This window comes from Chanodichthys erythropterus, chromosome 8 (assembly GCF_024489055.1).
Source record: "Chanodichthys erythropterus isolate Z2021 chromosome 8, ASM2448905v1, whole genome shotgun sequence".
NCBI lineage: Eukaryota > Metazoa > Chordata > Actinopteri > Cypriniformes > Xenocyprididae > Chanodichthys > Chanodichthys erythropterus.
In genome coordinates, this window is record NC_090228.1 from 29,811,495 (window position 1) to 29,834,878 (window position 23,384).

A 23,384-nucleotide genomic window follows, 5' to 3' on the forward strand; every position below is an offset into this window, starting at 1 on the left:
TAAATGTTGCTAATATCTTTGATACTCAGTAAAACTACAAAGCAGCCAAAAAGATACTCAAATACAGTAACTAATTATTTACTCAAATACTTTACACCACTGCCACTAGATCTAATATTCTTTCAAAGTTACGGTTGGCCTTACTTATCATCTCGTAACTAAGTCGTGACATGTATCGTTTGATTGGAGGGCCTGGGTCGATTTCATCCGAGCTGGACTCGTCAACATCAGCATTGCACACATCCAACTGAGATTCCTTATGAAGTTCTAGCTTTCTATTTTCGTAATCTTGTTCTGGGGGAAAATAATATTTAATGATTATTTTTTTTAAATAAGTCTGTGTTAGGGAAAAATTATAATAAGCCAGGTGCTGTTTAATATCTTACCGTTATCTTCCATCGTCCTTAAACGTGAAGTGCTGGGTAGCTCACATGCACCGGGTACCTCCCTAAGTCTCTTATGCCCGCGTCTGGGCGTGGACAGGGTACATTCGTTAACATCTCCGTCGGCTTGCGAATGTGATACGATAGGATCACAGGACGTCTCGCGAACGGGGTCTTCTGGGGGAGATACACAGGAGCTGGACCTCTCAGTGACGCTGTTTGGCGAGTGCTCTGATTCCACGACAGGAGATTCACCTGGCTGATTTTCCTGAGATTCTCCTGATGCAACATCTCCATCTACTGATGTATTGTAAGAATAAGGTTATGAACTGTAGAAAATCTTTCAACACAACAACAAAAACCTAATTGTACTTAGACATAGCCTACTCACCATGAACAATATCCGGGATCTCGCTAAACAGCTGTCTTTCATCAACTAAAGAGCACATACATTATTTAGTACAGAGTCGTTGTCAATCATAAAATCATTTTAATAGAGAAAGAGAAAATACTTACAAGTCTCATTCAAGTCTGACTCTATGTGAGAATTCAGATCCAATTCATTCACATCTGGTGATGTTAAAAACAGTGGAAAATCATGATAATCGAAGCATGATGTATAACCCAATTATGAAATAAAGTGTTACTTATCAACATGATTTGCAGTCATTGTACGAGCTGATGATAAATTTTGTGCGAAAGATCTTATCGTTTTTAAACCGTAACCTGGCTGAGGGCATTTCTGCTATGCCATTAAGTTTGGGGGTATCCTAGATTGTCACCTGCTGATATCACAAAGGCCTAATGGAAGGAATCTGCTAGAACATTGAAAATAATGGACTGGCCCCCTCAAAGTCCGGATCTAACTCCATTTATCAGAAAATAAGAGTACTGATGTTTGAAAGTGTTAGGCTTGAAAAGATGTACAAGCTAATAACTGTAGCGAACTAGACATGTAAAAAGCAATTTTATGATTTTTATAAACCTTACTTCATTTAATTACCATTTTTAAACCTGTACCTGCAGGCCCGTTCCAGAATCAAATCACTGAGGGTGCTTCTGAAATAACTGAGGGTGCTCTAGTACAGTGTAGATGTAATGTGTAAGGCACCACCATAACAAGAATAGCAATGTACAGTTAGATATTTTTGATTTTTTTTTTTTATAAGTGATTGAAATCATTACTTTTACAAATAATTGGAACATATTTTTTTTTTAAATTGATACAAAAATATACAATTGAATACTGTATTTTATCATTCTGCATTTACATTGCTTAATGGGTATTATTTATTTATTTACTATAAGTATTATCTTTTTTTCCCCTTTTCTTTTTCTTTTTGTTCCATGTTTTTTTTGTGTAAAAGTGTTATGGTTATGGTAGCAATTTTGAGCATGAATCCTACATTTAAACACTTAAAACACCCCTGATTTGCTATTGTGTTCAAGAGATCAGCTAACATATCTGTGATTGGCAACATTGCTCAATGCTGCAAAATCATGTTGTAAATAGAAACATCCAACTTTCTCCTGAGGGCAGAGCTTATTCTCCCCTGTGAGGATTTAGTCAGGACGCGCTATAATGTCAGAAACTGTGAATATATGTTGCATGGAGATAGAACAGGTATAGTTTAGTTAAGTTACGGTTATAACTTATATTGTCTTCTTGTTTTTATCCACTATATTAGTACAGGCCTGTAGTACCATCCGAATGATGGCCAAAACTATACAGATGGGTTTTATGACGTTTATTGTACTTCACACAAAAGATGAAGTGTCTGTTTTCACTCTAGAAAATCACTGTAAAATCTTAATAAAACACTGTAAGTGTGCATTAAAGGTGCTAAAGAGGTTCTTTTTGTCGACTGAGTTTTTGAGCGCATGGGTAAGAACAACCCCCCTCCTTCACAGCTCTTTTCGAGGGAACGCCTCCCAAAACTCGTGCACGAATAACGGAACACGAGTGTATACCACCGGCATTCGCTGTGTTATTAAGCTGGGCTCACATTTAATGACTAGCTAAAACATTCTGACTGTGCTCAACATACAGCGATTGTTTCCTGCTCCTGAAGCAGATTTATATACTTTCACATGGAATTTGAACACCGACTGTAATCGCAGACTGAAAGCAACTGGCTCTGACTGGACGCGTCTGAGCGCGATCAGTCATAAGTATCAATTTACATTCATAATCGGTTAAGTGTGTGCGCGACTTAAAGCCGTGGATTCATTATGTCGGACTCACCGCAGGTAACTCATAATCTGCAGTTGTTACTCCTGTCTCCTGACAAAAACATTGCATGCAGCGCCTGTGGAGTGTGGAAAGTTACTGGAGCGCGCAGCCGCGCTCGTCTCTTACATGGAACGTCATGGCAGTGATTGACAAGCCAGAGGGCCAATCGTTTAAACGATGATCGCGTAAACGATTGGCTGATTTTTTTACAGCCCTATCTCGTGCACAGATGATGTATATTAATATTATTACTTTCAGTGCACCTAATAAATAGTCTTTTATCAGTTAGTAAAGACAATTTCAAGTAATATTGCAAAAATGTATAAAACAAAACATCCTCTTTAGCACCTTTAAAATATTATCCATAAACTCTCTCTCTTATCCTTGTATTATCATCACCATACATAGTGAAGAACACAGAAACACTCGTTACAACTAACAGTAAACAAATATATAAAGACCTTATGCCTTTCGGTGGTGCTTAATAAACTTTATACCCGTAAATAAATTCAGATGAACTGAGTTCATAAAGTGCCCTCACCTTCATTACTGCCATATCCAGTACCACTTTGGAGACTGTAAGCTGGATCACTAACAGTTTTTATTTGTATATCCTCCTTGAGTAGCACATTTTTAGCACAGTCTTTGTTTTGTATTGTCCCTTTGTATTGATATTCACAAAGCAGTCCGATGTGAAATGATTCTCACAGACATAAACGAATCTCAACAGAACTGAGGGAGAATTTTCCTGAGTTAAACCAAGTTAATCCACCTCGATTTCAGCAGCTCAGATTTAGGGAGTAAATGAAGAGAGCTATGTGGATTAATCCATCCAGCTACAGAACACCTAAAATGCTTGGGAGACGTTATCATCAGTGCAGCAATGTCAGACTCGCTCAGGGCGGTTCTATTTTCAAATGTCAGTGTCTGTCAACATTCATGGGTGGGGCCTGTGGCTTTTGTGACGTCACACTGCCAGGGATCTGGAAACAGCTTGTTCTGAGACACTGCTTATGATTTATGGGGATTAAAAAAAAGAGTGGGTGGATTTTTATCAATATAGGGTGGTTGTGTACACACACTGCCAACACACATTTACAGTGGTTACGGAAAGTATTCAGACCCTCTTAAATTTTTCACTCTTTGTTATATTGCAGCCATTTGCTAAAATCATTTAAGTTCATTTTTTTCCTCATTAATGTACACACAGCACCCCATATTGACAGAAAAACACAGAATTGTTGACATTTTTTCAGATTAAAAAAGAAAAACTGAAATATCACATGGTCCTAAGTATTCAGACCCTTTGCTCAGTATTTAGTAGAAGCACCCTTTTGATCTAATACAGCCATGAGTCTTTTTTGGAAAGATGCAACAAGTTTTTCACACCTGGATTTGGGGATCCTTTGCCATTCCTCCTTGCAGATCCTCTCCAGTTCTGTCAGGTTGGATGGCAAATGTTGGTGGACAGCCATTTTCAGGAGTTGTTGTGAAGCCACTCCTTCGTTATTTTAGCTGTGTGCTTAGGGTCATTGTCTTGTTGGAAGGTAAACCTTCGGCCCAGTCTGAGGTCCTGAGCACTCTGGAGAAGGTTTTCGTCCAGGATATCCCTGTACTTGGCAGCATTCATCTTTCCCTCGATTGCAACCAGTCGTCCTGTCCCTGCAGCTGAAAAACACCCCCACAGCATGATGCTGCCACCACCATGCTTCCCTGTTGGGACTGTATTGGACAGGTGATGAGCAGTGCCTGGTTTTCTCCACACATACCGCTTAGAATTAAGGCCAAAAAGTTCTATCTTGGTCTCATCAGACCAGAGAATCTTATTTCTCACCATCTTGGAGTCCTTCAGGTGTTTTTTTTAGCAAACTCCATGCAGGCTTTCATCTACATCTATTTACATCTATGCATTTGGCAGATGCTTTTATCTAAAGCAACTTACATTGCATTATACTATACATTTGTATACACTTTCATGTGTCTTGCACTGAGGAGAGGCTTCCGTCGGGCCACTCTGCCATAAAGCCCCGACTGGTGGAGGGCTGCAGTGATGGTTGACTTTCTACTTTAACTTTCTCCCATCTCCCGACTGCATCTCTGGAGCTCAGCCACAGTGATCTTTGGGTTCTTCTTTACCTCTCTCACCAAGGCTCTTCTCCCCTGATAGCTCAGTTTGGCCGGACGGCCAGCTCTAGGAAGGGTTCTGGTCGTCCCAAACATTTTCCATTTAAGGATTATGGAGGCCACTGTGCTCTTAGGAACCTTAAGTGCGGCAGAAATTGTTTTGTAACCTTGGCCAGATCTGTGCCTTGCCACAATTCTGTCTCTGAGCTCTTCAGGCAGTTCCTTTGACCTCATGATTCTCTTTTGCTCTGACATGCACTGTGAGCTGTAAGGTCTTATATAGACAGGTGTGTGGCTTTCCTAATCAAGTCCAATCAGTATAATCAAACACAGCTGGACTCAAATGAAGGTGTAGAACCATTTCAAGGATGATCAGAAGAAATGGACAGCACCTGATTTAAATATATGAGTGTCATTGCAAAGGGTCTGAATACTTAGGACCATGTGATATTTCAGTTTTTCTATTTTAATAAATCTGAAAATATGTCAACAATTCTGTGTTTTTCTGTCAATATGGGGTGCTGTGTGTACATTAATGAGGAAAAAAATGAACTTAAATGATTTTAGCAAATGGCTACAATATAACAAAGAGTGAAAAATTTAAGGGGGTCTGAATACTTTCCGTACCCACTGTATGTCCAAACCATAGACTGTAAAAAAAATATGGTCGTAGTGTCCGTGACGTCACCCATAGAGTTCTGAAAAGTATTTTTGAAGCAAACAAGAGGCCACTGCCGTCACTGCATGTCACTCCCGGATAACTGAAAATGAGCAAAGAGGCGAGACGTGGTTTGAGCTGATGTGACTGGTTGCTGAAACCATGCCGCCTAGCTTGACGTGATCATGTTAGCAGGCAAAGGAGCTATCTATCTATCTTAGATAGTATCTGAAAATATTAATGAAGATAAGGTTTTTTTTTAAGATATAGATGCTCCAGCATCAGTAATTAATTTGTGTTGGGTGTGCAAATAACACAAAAAATCAAACAGGACTTCATACCTTTTATAATGAAATAGAGATCACAAAATTAATCCAATCCGTGACACTTGGGTAAAATATGAGTGTCCAAATTGCAAATTGCAAAAAACCAAAAAAACAAAAAAACAGTACTTTTTGTCCACAAAATCATTAAATCCATGAAATATTGACCACAATATTTGACCACAATTTGAACCAGGCTGTAAACATGTCTTTTGCAGCCTGTTATTAGCGGCTAGTTGATGAATCTCAGTTCAAGTCACTTCTGTATCGGCTTCACAAGAGACTGGGGAAGGTTGTTGCTTGTTCAAAACACCATGCAAAAGTGAACTTTGCATAATAGGTCCCCTATAATATTTCTGGGAAATCCATCTGATCTAGCAAACTACTAAGAGGATTGCTTGGCGCGTGACAATTCCACTTTAAAGGGTGGTCTAAATAACAGAACTCATATTCTGAGGAAATATTTTTGTGCGAATAATGATCAGTAAAGTGCAATTGACTCAGCAGATGGCTTAATAACATAAATGGTATAATCACAGACAATGAAGAACGCGCTTGGTGATCGAATGGTCAATTGGCTGGATTGAATAAGTCCTATGATACAGTACTGTACAACCTTCACTGTTGGAGTTTTTTATATGGACTTTACCTTGGTCAGAGATCTTGTTGAGCACCTCTTTGCAGAAATCCTCCAGTACAGCAAATACAGCTTCTCTGACGCCATCAAAAGAGGAGAAAGAACTGAAGGGATCATCATCATTTATGTCTGTAGATTCAGGAGGAGCTGAGAGAGACTGGAAACTCTACAGAAAACAGAAATCAAAGCTCATCACCTCCACACTTCAGACAATAACCTGCACTACTGTCAGATTTGAGCAGCTCTTGTTGATCTTTAGTAACTCTCCTCAATCCAGCCAAAGAAAGACAGCGATCATTAATCCAAATATTTAGTGTATATTGAAATTATATATTTAAAAAAAATGAATGACAGCAACAACAAAAAAGCAGTTTTGTTCAGAACCCATAAAAGTGGTCCATTCACATGTAGAAATAAAATCTGAAGTTTGGTAATATACCAACATCTATTTAATAAGAAATGTTTTATCTGGTAACACTTTACAATAATGTTCAGTTATACGTTATTATTTAATGATGAACTAATAATTTACAAAACTAAATTCGGCTTATTCAGTGTTTGACTATACATTCATCAATATTTAAAGGAACACTCCACTTTTTTGAAAATAAACTAATATTCCAACTCCCCTAGAGTTAAACAGTTGAGTTTTTACCATTTTCGAATCCATTCAGCTGATCTCCGGGTCTGTCAGTACCACTTTTAGCATAGCTTAGCATAGTTCATTGAATCTGATCAGACCGTTAGCATCTCACTTAAAAATGACCAAAGAGTTTCAATATTTTTCCTATTTAAAACTTGACTCTTCAGTAGTTACATTGTGTACTAAGACCGATGGAAAATGAAAAGTTGTGATTTTCTAGGCCGAAATGGCTAGGAACTGTACTCTCATTCCGGCGTAATAATCAAGGAACTTTGAAGTTTTGGCTGCAGCAGGCGCAATGATATTACGCAGCGCCTGTGAGCCCCTGCTTGCACAGGGAGCGTGCCTTGTAACCATGGAGACGTTTGTGAGAGGTGCTGCGTAATATCATTGCGCCTGCTGCAGCCAAAACTTTTCATTTTCCATCGGTCTTAGTACACGATTTAACTACAGAAGAGTCAAGTTTTAAATAGGAAAAATATTGAAACTCTTTGGTCATTTTTAAGCGAGATGCTAACGGTCTAATCAGATTCAATGAACTATGATAAGCTATGCTAAAAGTGGTACCGCCAGGACCGGAGATCGGCTGAATGGATTCGAAAACGGTAAAACTCAACTGTTTAACTCTAGGGGAGTTGGAAAATTGGCCTATTTTCCTTTAAGCAGTGTTCCTTTAAGTAATTGAAATGTCAGCTTGAACTGCAGGACACAATATAGTGTGATGCAATAATAAAACGGGCTAATTTGTATTTTCATGCATAATATAATAAAAGTTCTACATATAGCTCTAAATCCCTTCTTTTCTTTGAAACCATTTTTATTAAAATAATAAATGGCAATGGCAAGATGTAATAGTGGTATTTTGTTACAGGCTTTATATTGCCATTGGTTTAAAGGTTAAAATATTAATAAAAGGTAAATATTTACAATAGCAATCAAATATTTCATTTTTTTTTTCATTTTAATTAATTTATGGACTCAGGCGGACTCAACTCAGCTGTTAAGAACTTGGACTTGAGTCCAACTCTGCCCCTTTTGGACTCTGACTCGATTGTTTAAGGACTTGGTCTTAACTCGAACTCGACAACGGTGGATGCGGACCCAACACTAGTCTCTTGTTCAAGCCCACTATGATCCTGTTCTTCTAGATCTCTGTTACCTGCAGGAAATGGATGTGATCCTGTGTGTGTGAAAGCTGCTCCAGCTCAGTGTCTCTCCTCGTCAGATCATTGATCTCCTGCTGCAGTCGCTCCAGTCGTCCTTCAGCTTGACTCACTGCAGTCTTTTCCTGATCTCTGATCCGCTGTGTGGCCTCAGAGCGGCTTCTCTCAATGGAGCGGATGAGCTCAGTGAAGATCCTCTCACTGTCCTCCACTGCTGTCTGTGCAGAGCTCTGTTAGGACACACATCACAATCACACAGTGGCTTCAGTGAGTCCTGACTGAGACTTCTCAAACTTCTCTTCTTCTCCAGACTCACCTTATGAGACTCCACAGCCTCTCTCAGCTGCTGAAGATCTTTTTCTCTCTGCTGGATCCTCTGCTGGAACAACTTCTGCGTCTCCTTCAGCTGCTTCTGCAGCACAAACCAATAACAGAGATGTCACATCATACTCTATACTCTGTCACAATATCTTGTCAGGGTTCAGTCACTTCAGTCTAGTTTATTCTTGGTTTTGTGATGGATGAACATTTGTGCGTTCTCGTGTGAGTGTGCAGTTTTCAGTTTGCTCTGGCTGTACACTCTACTATTCACATGTGTTGCTGTGTTCTGTGTAGCACATGGTTTGTGTTTACACTGGCCGTGTGCTTTCATGTTATATTTTGTCTTGTGCTGTGTAGCATGCGGCTTGTGTTTTTCACTGGCTGCATGCTTTCATATGCAGTTTCTTCCACTCCAGTTGAGACAGCTGCACTGATGACTTCCAGTTCCAGGAGTCACTCAAGGGTGAATCGCGCTTTCTGAGGCAGCCAAGCCAGTTGTTCCCTGCCGGTGCACCGATTTAGGGCACTGCACTGGCTGCCAATATTTCACCAGAGGCCAGCCTCGAGAGGCTGGTACCCTTAGTAGATTTTCTGACAGAGTGGAAAGGTCCGTCAAATATATCTCAGTGGGTCCTGCACACAGTAAAAAGGGGTTTGCAATTCAGTTCAGATCATGCCTACCTCGATTCACGGGGTCCTACCAATTGTGGTGGGTCCCGAGCAGGCTCTGGTGATGGTGCAAGAGGTAGAGACTCTGTGAAAGGAAGCTATAGAAAGGGTCCTTCCTCCCAGCAGGGAGTCAGGATTTTACATCCGCTATTTTATTGTGCCAAAGAAAGACGGGGGATTGCGTCCAATTTTAGATCTGCGTCAGTTAAATCGAACAGTAGCAAAGCTCAAGTTCAAGATGCTGACAATAAAACATATCGTGTCACAAATCAGATCCGAGGACTGGTTTGTCACGATTGATCTAAAAGACGCATACTTCTATGTATCAATTCTCCCACAACACAAGAAGTTCCTGTGTTCCTGTGTGGCTCGGACGCCCTTGCGTATACGGGGCATCCGCATTCTAACTACATAGATGATTGGTTGATTTTGGCTCAATCAGAGCAGATGGCAGTTCAACATCAAGATGTTGTTCTCGCTCACATGAAAAGGTTGGGGTTGAGATTAAACGCAAAGAAAAGTGTGTTTTCTCCAGCTCAGACCACTTATCTAGGCGTGGTGTGGGATTCGAATGTCATGCGTGCTCGTCTATCTCCTGCTTGCATAACATCAATTCTCTGGACCGTCTCAGACATAAAGTTAGACCAGTCACTCACTGTAAAACAGTTCCTGAGACTGTTAGGTCTTATGGCAGCAGCATCCAACATAATACCTCTTGGCCTGCTGAACATGAGACCACTGCAGTGGTGGCTTAAAACCAAGGGGTTCTCACCGAGAGGGAATGTTTTTCGTATGATCAGGGTAACGTGGCGATGCTTTCGTGCCCTAGTTATATGGAATCAACCTTGGTTTCTGTCCCAGGGACCTGTGTTGGGAACTCTCGGTCGTCGCGTCACACTAACGACAGATGCATCCCTCACGGGGTGGGGTACGATCATGAGTGGTCGTTTGGTTCGAGGTCTTTGGCAGGATCATCAACTCTCTTGGCACTTAAACTGCCTGGAGATGTTGGCGGTGTTTCTAGCTCTGAAACACTTCCTTTCAGACCTCAGGGACCATCATGTACTAGTTCGATCAGACAACACATCGGTGGTCTCATATATAAATCCCCAGGGGGGTCTGAGATCATGCCCATTATACAAACTGGCTCATCAGATCCTCCTGTGGTCCCAAGGGAAACTGCTCTCTGATCAGGGCAGTGTACATCCCTGGGTACCTGAATGTGGGAGCAGACATCCTGTCAAAGCAGGGGCCAAGGCCCGGGGAGTGGAGACTTCATCCCGAGGTGGTGAAGCTTCTATGGGAGAACTATGGCGAAGCCCAAGTGGATCTGTTTGCATCTCGAGAGATGATTCACTGTCCACTATGGTTCTCAAATACAAACCCAGCACCTCTTGGGCTAGATGCTATGGTACAGCCATGGCCGAGGCTGCCGCTGTTCGTATTTCCCCCGACTGCACTGCTCCCGGGAGTACTGGAGAGAGTTCGCCGGGACTGGGCCCATCTGATTTTTAGTAGCCCCGTTCTGGCCGGCCCGAGTATGGTTCTTGGACCTGATGTCCTTGCTAGACGGCTCTCTGATGGAGATTCCGATCAGGAAGGACTTCTCTCTCATGGAGCGAGTCCATCCTTCACCCTCGCCCGCAGTTATGGAAGCTGAGGGTTGGCTTCTGAGGGGGCCCAGCTCATAAGCTCCAGTCTCTCAACTGAGGTTGTTGAGACCATTCTCCAATCCAGAGCTCCCTCCATGAGGAAGCTTTATTCCTTGAAGTGGAAATAATTCACTTCATGGTGGGAAAATCACCTGTAGGATCCGATTAACTGCCCCGTTGGCGTGGTTCTGGAATTCCTGCAGGTAAGATTTTCTACAGGGTTATCCCGCTCCACACTGATAGCGTACGTGGCGGCCTTAGCTGCTTCCTTAGCTGCCTATGTCCACAGATCTGCCATGTGGAGAAATCTGAGCAATTATTTGTTTGTTTCGGGTCACCTAGGAAAGTCTCCCTGCATCCAAGCAGAGAATGAGCAAGTGGGTGGTCGAGACCATCTCACTGGCTTATGAGTCAGCTGGTCAGCCTTCACCTTTAGCTGTTCGAGCCCACTCTACAAGGAGTATGGCTGCCTGTAAGGCTTTAATTTCAGATGTGTCCCTACAAGATGTTTGTGATGCGGCAGGCTGGTCCTCACCGCACACATTTGTGAGGGTCTACGAGCTAGACTTTGGCTCCACTCTAGGGGCGCAGGTGTTATCATGAGTTGTGCGCTTTGGCTTCACATAAACGGTCACTTGCTCATATGGCGACGTTGGGATTGTCGTTCCCATAGCGATTGATGCAGCATGAGTTCCCTTGAAAGGGAACGTCTCAGTTATATATGTAACCTTAGTTCCCTGAATAGGGAACGAGACACTGCGTTGCCCTGCGATACTCCTAGAATGCCCGTAAGCGCTTGGCTTCAGAATTCAGAAGCTGAATGAGTGTGTTTTCGGGTAGGCTTTATAGTTCCTGCTCAGTGACGTCACCCGCCTATGACATTCCGTCACCCTATTGGACTGGTTTCATACGTTGTAGAATGGGCTTGAACAGCCAAAAGTGAAGGCTGACCAGCTGACTCATAACCACGTGAATGACCTTTCACATATCAGCACACAAAAAAAAAATCAACAAAGGATCAACATTCTCAGAGATGGGACACTCTTTGGGGAGTGAGGAGATTAACACTCTCGGGTCGGCGGTCACGCTGGCGTGATCACCGCGTTTTTTTTCTAACCAGTGTGAAAGAGACTCAAAATACTCTGTCAATGTTGCACGTACAATTAAGAGTTATACACCATTTTAATCTGTGGAATATCTTCTTTTTTTGTGTACACTCAGAGTAACAACAAAATGTTGTGCTTTTTGTAAAATAAAGAAAACTAACATGATGCGTGATCTCTCGTCTCCCTCTGAACAAAGTCCAATCTGATAGTTCTCAGAAAATGAACTGTAACTTATGAATACTAATGACAAAAAAATGAGACTTATGGGGGATCACGTGACCCTTCGACGGCAATGCACGCATAGTCCTTCGCTCCGCTCACTTTGTCAAATTTTCTGTAATCCTGAATTTAAATTTCGAACCACTCTTCATCTAACCCATCATGAGTACTTCAACGACCAAGGACAATCGGAAAAGAGAGATCGAGCAGTCACCAATAAAGAAAAATTTAAAAGATTCCACCATCTCAAAAGAGGACCTTGACGGCGCCATTGCTAACGGTATTAAGATAGCACTCAAAGAGCAACAGAGTACTTTGGATTCGGCTGTGGCTTCAACAGTAAGAGATGCAATTGACTCTGTACTGACCCCAGCATTGCGTAATATACATATGGACATACAAGCTACCAACAATTCCGTTAAGGAGTTAAGAGCAGAACTTGAAATGTCAGCCAGCACGACGAAACAGACACGTGACCGAGTTGATTCCGTTCAGGCAGCTGCGAGTGAGGACAGGAGGACAGTCACGAACTTGAGAAAACAGCTGGAACAACTTACCGACAAAATTACGAACATTGAAGATAGAAGCAGGAGAAACAATGTACGACTGGTGGGGTTACCGGAGGGGGCGGAGGGCTCCGACGCGGTCGGCTTTCTCAGAGCCAATCTCTCCAAGTGGATTCCAGCACTGAAAGGCCGCGGCATCGAGATTGATTGCGCTCATCGTATTTATGACGGAAGAAAGAACTCCGATCGGCCGCGTACTCTTATCTTTCGGACATTAAGATGGCAAGACAGGTCAGCGATCCTGAGGGGTGCACGACATACGCAAGACAAGGTCACGCTGCTATTTTTTCCTGATTTTAGTCCAATCACAACGGCTAAGAGGAAGAGCTTCAGCCCAATCCTGAAGAAGATGACGGCACTGGGTCTGCAGCCTTTTCTCGTGTATCCGGCAGCGATTAAATTACGGCACAACAGCGAGCAGATGATGTTCGACTCTCCTCAGAAAGCGGAGGATTTTATCACCTCATTGCCACAGAAGAAGACGTATGCTGCGGCTCTACAAAGCAACGGGAAGGCAACGGATACCGTCTCTACCTCCTCTGCTCAGCGAGGGGAATTTGTCGATTGCGGTGGTGGTGATTTTAATCGCCCAGGAGAGGAGAATAACGACGCTGACATGGTCACTTAAGTTTCTGCTGCGATCTTGTACTTCTCTTTTTTTTTTTTTTTTTTTTTTTAAACTTGTGTAGTGACTGGTAAGCCTTAAAATCTCTCTTGGGGCTAATGGAGGGAAGGTTCGACTATAGTTCTTGACACCGTGGGCTGTATGGGGACATGTTTTGCGTTGGAGTGGACTGGTCATGTATCGAAATATTTGTGAGTCAGACCTATATTCTCGGTAATATGCGGTCTGTTTTGGTTCTTGTTCAGAGTTGTTTATCGTTCCTGTTTTCTGGGTTACTTTTATTTTATTTTTTTTTGCTACAACAGACATCAATACTTTATTTATTATTTTTTTATTTTTAAAAGGACTAACTCAAGTGGTTTGGTATATAGAATACTTATCAGTGTTGACATGTCATTTACAGGTTGGAATTGCTTGCTGCTTTTCACTTACTAGATGCAATTTTGAAATTACGAATATACAATGCTGTCTTTAAATATTTTATCACTGAATGTAAATGGCCTAAATTCCGCTATTAAACGTACCCGCGTATTAGAATATTTGCACCGTAAATCGATTTCCTGTGCACTGATACAAGAGACGCATTTAAAACAATCTGACGTGGCACGTTTTCAGAACAAGCATTATAAATTGGCAGCCTTTTCCTGCGCTCTTAATAAAACTAAGGGGGTGCTTATCTTAGTTAACAGGAAATTGCATCTAACAGTTGAACACACCGGAAGGGATAATGAGGGTAGATTTGTTTTTATTCGTTGCAAAGTACATAATGATAAGATAACATTGGTCTCTATTTACGGTCCGAACGAGACAGACAGTAATTTTTTTACAAATATATCCAGTACATTGCTTGAACAGACTGATAGCCCTTTAGTGGTCGGTGGGGATTTTAATGCTGTCGTAAATCCTGCTTTGGATAAATCTCATTCTGAGACAACAACCAATCCATCTTCTAAGTTGTTGAATGAATTTATCACCAAACTCAATATAATGGATCTTTGGAGAATTCAGAATACCACCTCTATGGATTTTACTTTTTTTTCTAATAGACATAAGACTTTATCTAGGATAGATTACATATTTCTCAGTCCATCTCTAATCTCGTCTAATTCCTCCATCTCTATATTACCAATCTTATTGTCTGATCATTCTGCTGTGTTGTGTAAAATTCATCTTTCCAATATTAAAGCCAAAGCCCCTAGATGGCGTTTTAACACATCATTATTAAGTAATCAGACTTTTACCAATTCACTAAAAGAACATATAAAGGAATTTCTGGAAATTAATATGGAAGGTGATATAGATCCTCAAATACTGTGGGAAACGACCAAGTGTGCTATACGTGGATTTTGCATAGCTTTCTCTTCCACTCTTGCAAAAGCAAAAATTTGTCAGATTACACAATTAGAAAAAAAAAATCCAATCATTGCAAAACCTACAAAAACATCATTTTACTGATCAGCGGGTCATACAGTTGTCCTCCTTAAATGAAGAATATGATTTACTTTCACAATCAAAGGCAGAGTTTATCTTGCATAGAACTAGGTAAAAATACTATTTTGAATCGGAGAGACCCAGCCACTTGCTGGCTCTTAGGCTGAGAGAATGTGAGTCCAAAGCATATATCAGCGCAATAAAAGCATTAGATGGTCAGGTCACTACAAACCCTACGATGATCAACAACATATTTAAAGACTTCTATATAAACTTATATAAAGCTGAAACAGATTCTGAGGAATCAGTTAGTAAACAGTATTTGGCTAAATTAGATTTACCTCGGATTTCTCAGATTAACAAAGAATCTTTGGAGGCCCCATTAAGTTTGGAGGAGCTCCATAAATCACTAAAGAGCATACAAAAAGGCAAATCACCGGGTCTAGATGGTCTTCCCCCTGAATTATATTTAGAAATCTGGGATTTGATAGGGACACTTATGCTTAACTCATTTAATTTTGCGATTGAGCATGGTGCATTCCATAGAGATCAAAATACATCGATGATATTGTTACTTCTTAAAAAAGGGAAAGATCCATTAGACTGCTCCAGCTATAGACCGATATCTCTTATCCCCGGTGATTTAAAAGTTTACGCTAAAGTTCTTGCCTTTCGAATGGAGAAAGTCATTCATGGTTTGATCAAGGAGGACCAAACTGGTTTTATAAAAGGGCGCCACGCATCTGATAACATGCGTCGACTCTTCCATATACTTGATTTTGCAGACTCGCATCAGAGCCCCTGTGCGGTTTTTTCACTTGATGCAGAAAAAGCCTTTGATAGGCTAGAGTGGAATTATATGTGGGCAGTTCTGCAATGTTTTGGCTTCAGTGAACATTTCATTTCTATGATTAAGACTCTATACCACTCACCTGCGGCATCAGTCTTGACTGGCAATGTTATTTCTCACCCGTTCTTTCTACAAAGGGGAACGAGGCAGGGATGTCCACTTTCCCCATTACTGTTTTGTCTATCTCTTGAACCATTAGCAGAAGCCATCAGGAAGTCTGAAGTAGCATCGATTAAGATTCAAGATCAGATTATTTCACTGTATGCAGACGATATTATTTTGTATTTAGATAACTTTGATGTATCAGTTCCTGAGATAATTAAGGAATTTGATCACTTTAGTGTTTTTTCTGGATACAAGATAAATTGGACCAAATCTGCTTTAATGCCAATTAACAATGTTAAATTTAATTCTTCTATTCCCTCGTTTATTCCTATTAAGAACTCTTTCATTTATTTGGGTATTACCATATATAAAAACATACATAAGATTACTAGAGACAACTTTAATAGTATTATAGTTAAGATCAAAAGTGACATTCAAAGATGGAATAATCTTAAAGTTTCTCTTCAAGGTAAAATCTCTACAGTGAAAATGAATTTGTTACCTCGTCTTAACTTTTTTTTTTCTATGCTACCACTCTCTCCTCCTCCAGGCTACTTTAAGGAGTTAAACTCCATACTTTCCCGTTTTATATGGAATGGTAAGCGCCCCAGAATTAAACTTACCACTTTACAGCAACCTTTGTGTGCGGGAGGACTGGCTGTACCAAATTTTGAATTGTATTATTGGTCGTTTCAACTTAAGGCCCTTTATAATTGGGTTGATCCGCAATCTAAAGTTGCATGGAGAATGATTGAAGCGGACAGGGTTAAGCCAAACAGACTTCAAGATATTTTATTTGCTGGCACAGGGAAAAAAGATAATTATAAATTCGGCCCAGTTATAGCTAATTCTATTAGAATTTGGAAAACAGTTGAACGTCTGATAGGAGGACCCTTCAAACTTTGTAACAGTGCACCATTATGGCATAATCTCAATTTTTTATGCGGAAATCGTCCATTTGTTCTTCCCTAGGCATAAACACATGCGGAGATTTATATGATGATCAAGGCCTTTGTTCGTTTCAGGCACTAAGAACTAAGTTCTGTTTACCAGCATCCTCATATTTTGTCTTTTTTCAATTGCGCTCTGCCCTTAAAGCATATGGAGTTCCCTGGGCATCTCCTATTTCCTCTCATCCTATGCGAGATTGGATTGCACCATCCTCTGGTCAATCATCTGTTTCTTTATTATATAGTAAAATTATTGACCGTATTATAAAATCTCTTTCTATCAAGTCTGTGGAATCGGGAACTATCTGACCTTAACTTATCTGTCGACTGGGAGAGGGTGTGGGCTAACCTCAGTTTAACTTCCAAAAACTTGGCTCATCGTCTTATACTATTTTAAAGTTATTCATAGAGCATATATAACTCTCTACAAAAGATTAAAAATGAAACTGCAATCAAATTACAACTGTTATATCTGTAACACTGTGTCTTCAGGTACCTTTCTTCATATGTTTTGGGAGTGTCCTATTGTCAATAATCTGTGGTCACATATACATGTCGTTTTGTCCTTTTTATTACAAATTGATTACCCCAATAAGCCAAATTTATGTCTTCTTAATGATGATTCTGATTTCTGTATAAGCTTAATACAAAAAAAAAAAAAAGTTATTTGCTGGTTTTACAGCTGCTAAAAAGACAATAATTCAGAACTGGTTTACACCACAAATGTCTAGGGAAATGTATTGGATACATAGTCTCCTTAGAATAGGGGCCTGTGAATGTACAATAGCAAGAATTAATAAGGCCAAACCTAGTACTGTTGATGCTTGGCAATGTTTTTGTTCCAAAATACTGGATTATATAAAAGAATTTTTGTTTTTGTTTTTCCTCTGTATTTTCTCTCTCTTTTTGGAACATGTTACTTCATTATGTGTCTGTTGTTTTTGTTGTTTTGCTTTTATCCCGAGTGGATGTTATATGCAAAATCTAATAAAAATGTGATAAAAAAAAAAAAAAAAAAAATGAGACTTATGTTTAAAAAAATGTTGAAATGTCAGGTTTTAAATCGTCAGGTTTTAAATCGAAAACAAACATTCTGTGTTTATGTAATCTGTATGAAAAGAGAGCCATGTCAGAAATCCGTGATTCAGCTCATTATCCGCTAATGCGGCCACGCCCACAGAGCCAGCACTATTCAGACGCAAATTCTGAGTCAATGCATGCATTCATCGTCTCAATCGTGTATTTATTGTCTTTAAAACTGTTTTGAATAGCCATAGTTAGCGATCTCTGGCCTCTGTTAGTTCAGTTATTTCCTGGATTGCCTATTCTTCTTTAGTGCTCAGGCATTTGTGGACTAAAGGTGTACAGAGCGCCCTCCGACTGCAAGTATGAATTCAAAACACAGTATCCAACACTCATAGTAATGACAATAAATCCTTAATAAATATTACTCCTCTGTATAGAAAATTGACAAACATATGAGAATCCATCAGTATTTCTCCAAATGTGCATGCTTTTAAGCTAAAAGCCTATATGAAATGCCATAGAGGTAACATAATTGTTCAGACACTTTGCATCACAGAAATACATTATATTTTAAAGAATATAATAGAATAACATTATTTTAAATTGTAATAATATTTTACAGTATTGCTATTTTTTCTGTATGTTTGATTTACACCATGATGAGATTTGAGACATGATCAACAGAGGGTTTTTTCACAGCCTACCTGTCTGAAAGAGCTCATTATTTATGCAGCCCATTAGACTCTTTATGCAATTCAACCAAAGATGTTTTAGAAAATTTAAATCTCTCTATTGTTTTATATGAACAAGCAGGCAGCATAATTTTTACCTCATTTTGAAGCAAAAACTCTAGTCTACAACCTCAAATACCCAGAAGTCTTGTGAACAAAGATTTAATATATATCTTTGGCTTTATTTCAGTGACTTTCAAGTTTTTTGTTATTTCAATAACCACGCATAAACGTTATTCCTTCAAAAATACAAACATGTACATACATGTTCCTCACATATTATTGTAGCCTAGTTTGTGCTGAATACAGTGTAATGACACTTTTTCCATTAATATGTTTATGAACAACTGAAAAAAGCACAAATGTCAGGGCATGTCAAAACTTCTCCAAGGCCCCAAAAATCCTCAGACCCCTGAGGGTTAGATCCACCTCATCCTCCTTTCATATATTCTCTTGGGATTGAGGGTGGCACACAGCGGCTGGCTTGACTAAAGTTTTATAGGATTTATAGTTTAGGGACTGTTTTGATTTTGATAATTACATTTAGAAAGGGAAAAGCATCGATGACATCAATAAAAGAGATCTCTGAAAGCTAAACTAAAATGATGATTGCCTCAGCCAGTGGCGCAGATGAGACAAGGACGCACTTGAAGAGGAACCTGCACGTTAGGTATGTATATACTGCATTTACAATGCTTATACTCATTTTTGATAGTAATTGTTATTATGCTGAAATGTGAAAGCACAGCAACCAATCTGACCAACTATTATTTGACAAAAAAAAGTCAAAACTCTGTTTAGGATATGGCAAGGTTGCTTGCATAGCACTCTGCAAGTATACATCTTGAATAAAATTGTCATTTCAGTAAATCCACAATTTGATATTGTGAAAAGGATATTATTACAGTACGAAAACAGTGATTTCTTTGTTTAGATTTTAATAGACCACATTTATTCAATAATTTATAGAATCTTGTGTCTCCTGAAAGAATACAATTGATCACAATCAAAAAGTGCCTGTTTTTTGTTTGTTTATTATAGCACAGGCAACATATACTATAATATTTATCACTTTCAACAGTGTTTTTATCATTTCAAAGGGTTTTCTGTGAAATGACACTGGGATATTGCTAAGGATGGGTACCGAAACCCGGTATTATATTGGCCCCAGGGGTAAATTATGAAAGACCGGTGTATCGATAAGCTCTGACGTTAACGGTTCTGCTATCGGTACTGGAGAAATTATGAAGAAAATACACGTTCATTTATTATTGCTATATAGACATTATCTTGTGAATTCTATCTCGCCAGAGTCGCCAGCTGTGTCTGTATGCAATAATATTAGGACATTTGTGTATGATGTATTTTTTGCTTTCGCAATCCAGAAGAGAGATCGTGCTCACGTGCTCAGGAGCTACAGCGTGCGCAGCCGCTCACATGAAAGCCCTGTTTAATGGAGAACTAAACAACTAAACGTCTGCTTATACTTTATGCCTGTGGTATTATGCTTATTTTATTTTTGATTTTGTTTTTGGCTTCCAGGGATCAGAAAGAAGATATCTGAGGTAAAACTATTAAAAACTAGCCGCGTTTCGTCTAGCACACCTTCTATTCGCGCGTTCATTCCTCCCTAAACCCAGACTTAACGTCAGAATCAGCACAATCGGTGATTGTTGTAAAATGCAGTCTTTACTGTTGCTAAACTGCAGTAAATGTTTGATAATTATCAACGTTTTAAAACGTTGAAAGCACAGTAATCTGCGCAAGAGACGCTGTTCCTCAGGCAAATGTAAATAAACAAATAAATAAGTCCGCAAATAAACAAACAAATTACACGTTGGGCTTCAGGTGCACGTTTAAACAATCAAATGCACACAAAAATATGTTAAAATAACCGGATTGGAGCGTCTTTAGCTACTTAAACGCAGTTTATATCGTAAGTGTACATGAACAGCTGGGAGAAAATCCGATGTGTGTTAATATCTATTGTCTTAAAGTGACAGCAGTCCTTCTGACGATTATGCCATCAGTGTTAATCATACAAGAAAATACAAAGAGAAAATAACTCACAGCTCTTCATCTGAATATAGTTAGCTTTAATAAGCATTAATCTGTTAATTTAAACTGTGAAAACCATGCAGTGTTATTTTACATTTGGTTACTTTACTTCAATTTCTTTTATAGGCTAGGCCTATATTATCTGAACACATGAACAAATGAAAGCACTTTATTTAATTTGTATCTTTGTTTTATTGTATTTGTCAGTTTGTTTTACTTTGTTTCTTTGTTCATGTTCTTACTGTATCTTATATAAAACACCAAAAATGCCAGACACCATATAATATAAAGCAAAGTTAATTCAGCTCTTTATATATATAAATATATATATGTATAAACAAAAAGTACAGATAAGAATACTGTTAAAGTACCGGATCGATAAGCAGTATCGGTAAGAGTAGTAATACCGTTAAAACCTTAACGATACCCATCCCTAGATATTGCATTTAAACCTCTGTATAATGGGTACCCACGTGAAAAAAGTACATTTCTATAGTGCTCTATTTTCATGCACTAATTTTGTACTTAATATACTAAAAATTCTTCTTTAGTACTTCTTAAGATCATCTTAAGAATATCTAAGTGTACTCAACTGTGCTATTTTGAGACCCATAGTGTACTATAAGTGGTAGTTAAATATATTTTTTTAATACAGAGATAGTATATTAAAAGCTCATTTTAGTTCATATTTCATGGTGTCTCAAAATAGCATAGTTGAGTCCTAACTGCCTCGAGGGCGCTAGAGCACTCAGGGCCTGAGTTATACACTTTCAGTTTCATGTAAAATTAAACCAAAATTTCAGGACGGAAATCCCCAAAATGACAGAGATTCCCCCAGCATTCTCTGATGATACCACAGATCTGACCACTAACAGTTTATCTGGCCTTTTTTTTTGCAAAAACATCAAACATCAGAATAATGATCCATGTCTGTGTAAAGTAAAACATTTTTTTCTCCAAATGGCATAGAATCTTAACAGGTTAAAACCATCTGCAAAAACTGACCATTAAATAAAAAAAAAATAAAATAAAAAATTAAAGATTCAACTGTTGAAGCTGCCATTTTCAGGGCCAGATTCCACATAGGTGTCTGATCCCACCTGCATTGAGCCAGGACACACACAACTTGACAGGAGATGGGGTGAAGATACTTCAAGTTTTTGGACAAAATGTTTATGTCCGGTCCTTAGTATTGTTGCAAACTAGAAGGACCCCTTCGTTTCCAACAATTACTAATGACACATTTATTTAAACAGTTAGAACTGAAATGCAGACATTTCTGTCAATCGGTCACACAATTCCCAGTCAGTCCTATATTATTTAGTGTGATTTTGCCTGTACATCATATGTACGGATGATGGTTGTAAAAGCTAAACTAGAGATTTAAAATCTCTGTAAATCTCTAGTTTAGCTTTTTCAACCATCATCTGTACATATGATGTACAATTTGCAATTGAAACAACTAATATAGACAGGTTTATTATTGTTATTTCTATGATAAATTATGTGATATATTTTAATTATGCATACCACTGATAAATATACTAGTTAAATTGATTTTCAGCTACCTTTCATTTAATTCATTCAGACTAAGTCTAAATTCCACTGCCATGTCACAGTGATAGTGAAGAATCTGGTGATTCAATGAGACCTGCTCACTAATCATATGACTCCGTTTAACTGACCTCCCTGGCAAACAAAACCTTCTGCTTGAAGGAAACCGAGGACTTCTCAGAGGGTTAATTAAGCATCCTGGGGAGGACACAGATGCTTCCACAAAGTGTAATGACACTTTCCACTGACACCTTCTGATTACGCTGACCAACACAACAGACTTGATAAATGTCATTCTGCAGACTTACAATATCTAGTTTAGTTCTTACCTGATTCTCTTTCCTCTGTGCTGCAGCTGATACAGTGTTGTGGTTTTTATGTTCATCAATCGTACACAGCATACATATACACTTCTGATCGGTTCGGCAGAAAACCTCAAAGATCTTGTCATGTGTTTGGCACTTCATCTCCTGCAGTCGTCCAGTGGCTTCAGTCAGATTGTGTCTCTCTCTTTTAACTAAATTCTCACTTTTTTCATGGTGATTCTGACAGTCAGAATCCAGACAAGACTTGATGGCTTTGTGTTTTCTTCCAGGACAGACATCACACTGCACATCTCCAGCTCCAGCGTAACAGTCAGCAGGAAGTTTAGTCTTCTTCAGTTTCTCCAACACTTCAGCCAGCATGGTGTTTTCAGCTAAAGCAGGTCTGAAGTGAAGAGACACAACATACATCAGCTCAACTTCACTCAGTTTCAATTTCTCTTCAGTTTCGTTTTTCATGGTGGGGTGGGGGGATCCCCACTTACAAGGTTGTTTTTGAGATAATATGCAGGGTTTTTGAAAAAAAAAAAAAAATAGGTCAGTGAAATAAGGCCTCAAAATGCATACTAAATGTTTTTTCACAAGACTTTTAGGAACTGTATTTTTTAGTCTAGAGTTTTTGCCTCCAAATGATGTGGAAATTATCCTGCCTACTAGGACATACAAAAAAACAACAATGTATTGATTTTAAATTTCTAAAACACTTTTTGTTTAGGGAGCCGTATGTGAAGAGGCGTGAATCTGCATGAATAATGCTGTGATTCACACCTGAGGAGACTAAGACCCTAATGAGCTGCATAATGAGCCATTAGGTCAGGAATGTGGAAAAGAGAGGGTGCACAGAAGGATGTTAAATCCCTCAGGGGGCACGACACTCTTAGAGAGTTTGAGAACCACTGAAAGAGGATATGTACAACTGCACAAGTGCAATGTCAATACAATCTCTTACCTTGATTCAATTTTTTCATAAGCTTAAATGATTTGGTCTAAATAGAAAAATTATAATTACTATTTTGTCTAAAGACTACATATAA

General features: G+C 39.2%; 1 protein-coding gene across 1 annotated transcript; it reads right to left on the reverse strand.

Moving 5' to 3' along the window:
* Positions 1 to 91: 91 nt before the first annotated feature.
* LOC137025126 (E3 ubiquitin-protein ligase TRIM47-like) lies at positions 92 to 22,809 on the reverse strand. The gene is made up of 8 exons (XM_067393158.1): positions 22,357 to 22,809; positions 8,481 to 8,576; positions 8,161 to 8,394; positions 6,371 to 6,524; positions 900 to 953; positions 775 to 819; positions 387 to 683; positions 92 to 294 (listed from the first exon to the last, which is right to left on the reverse strand). Exons 1-8 carry the CDS (start codon positions 22,807 to 22,809, stop codon positions 92 to 94), a joined length of 1,536 nt encoding a protein of 511 aa, XP_067249259.1.
* Between the last annotated feature and the right edge of the window lie 575 nt (positions 22,810 to 23,384).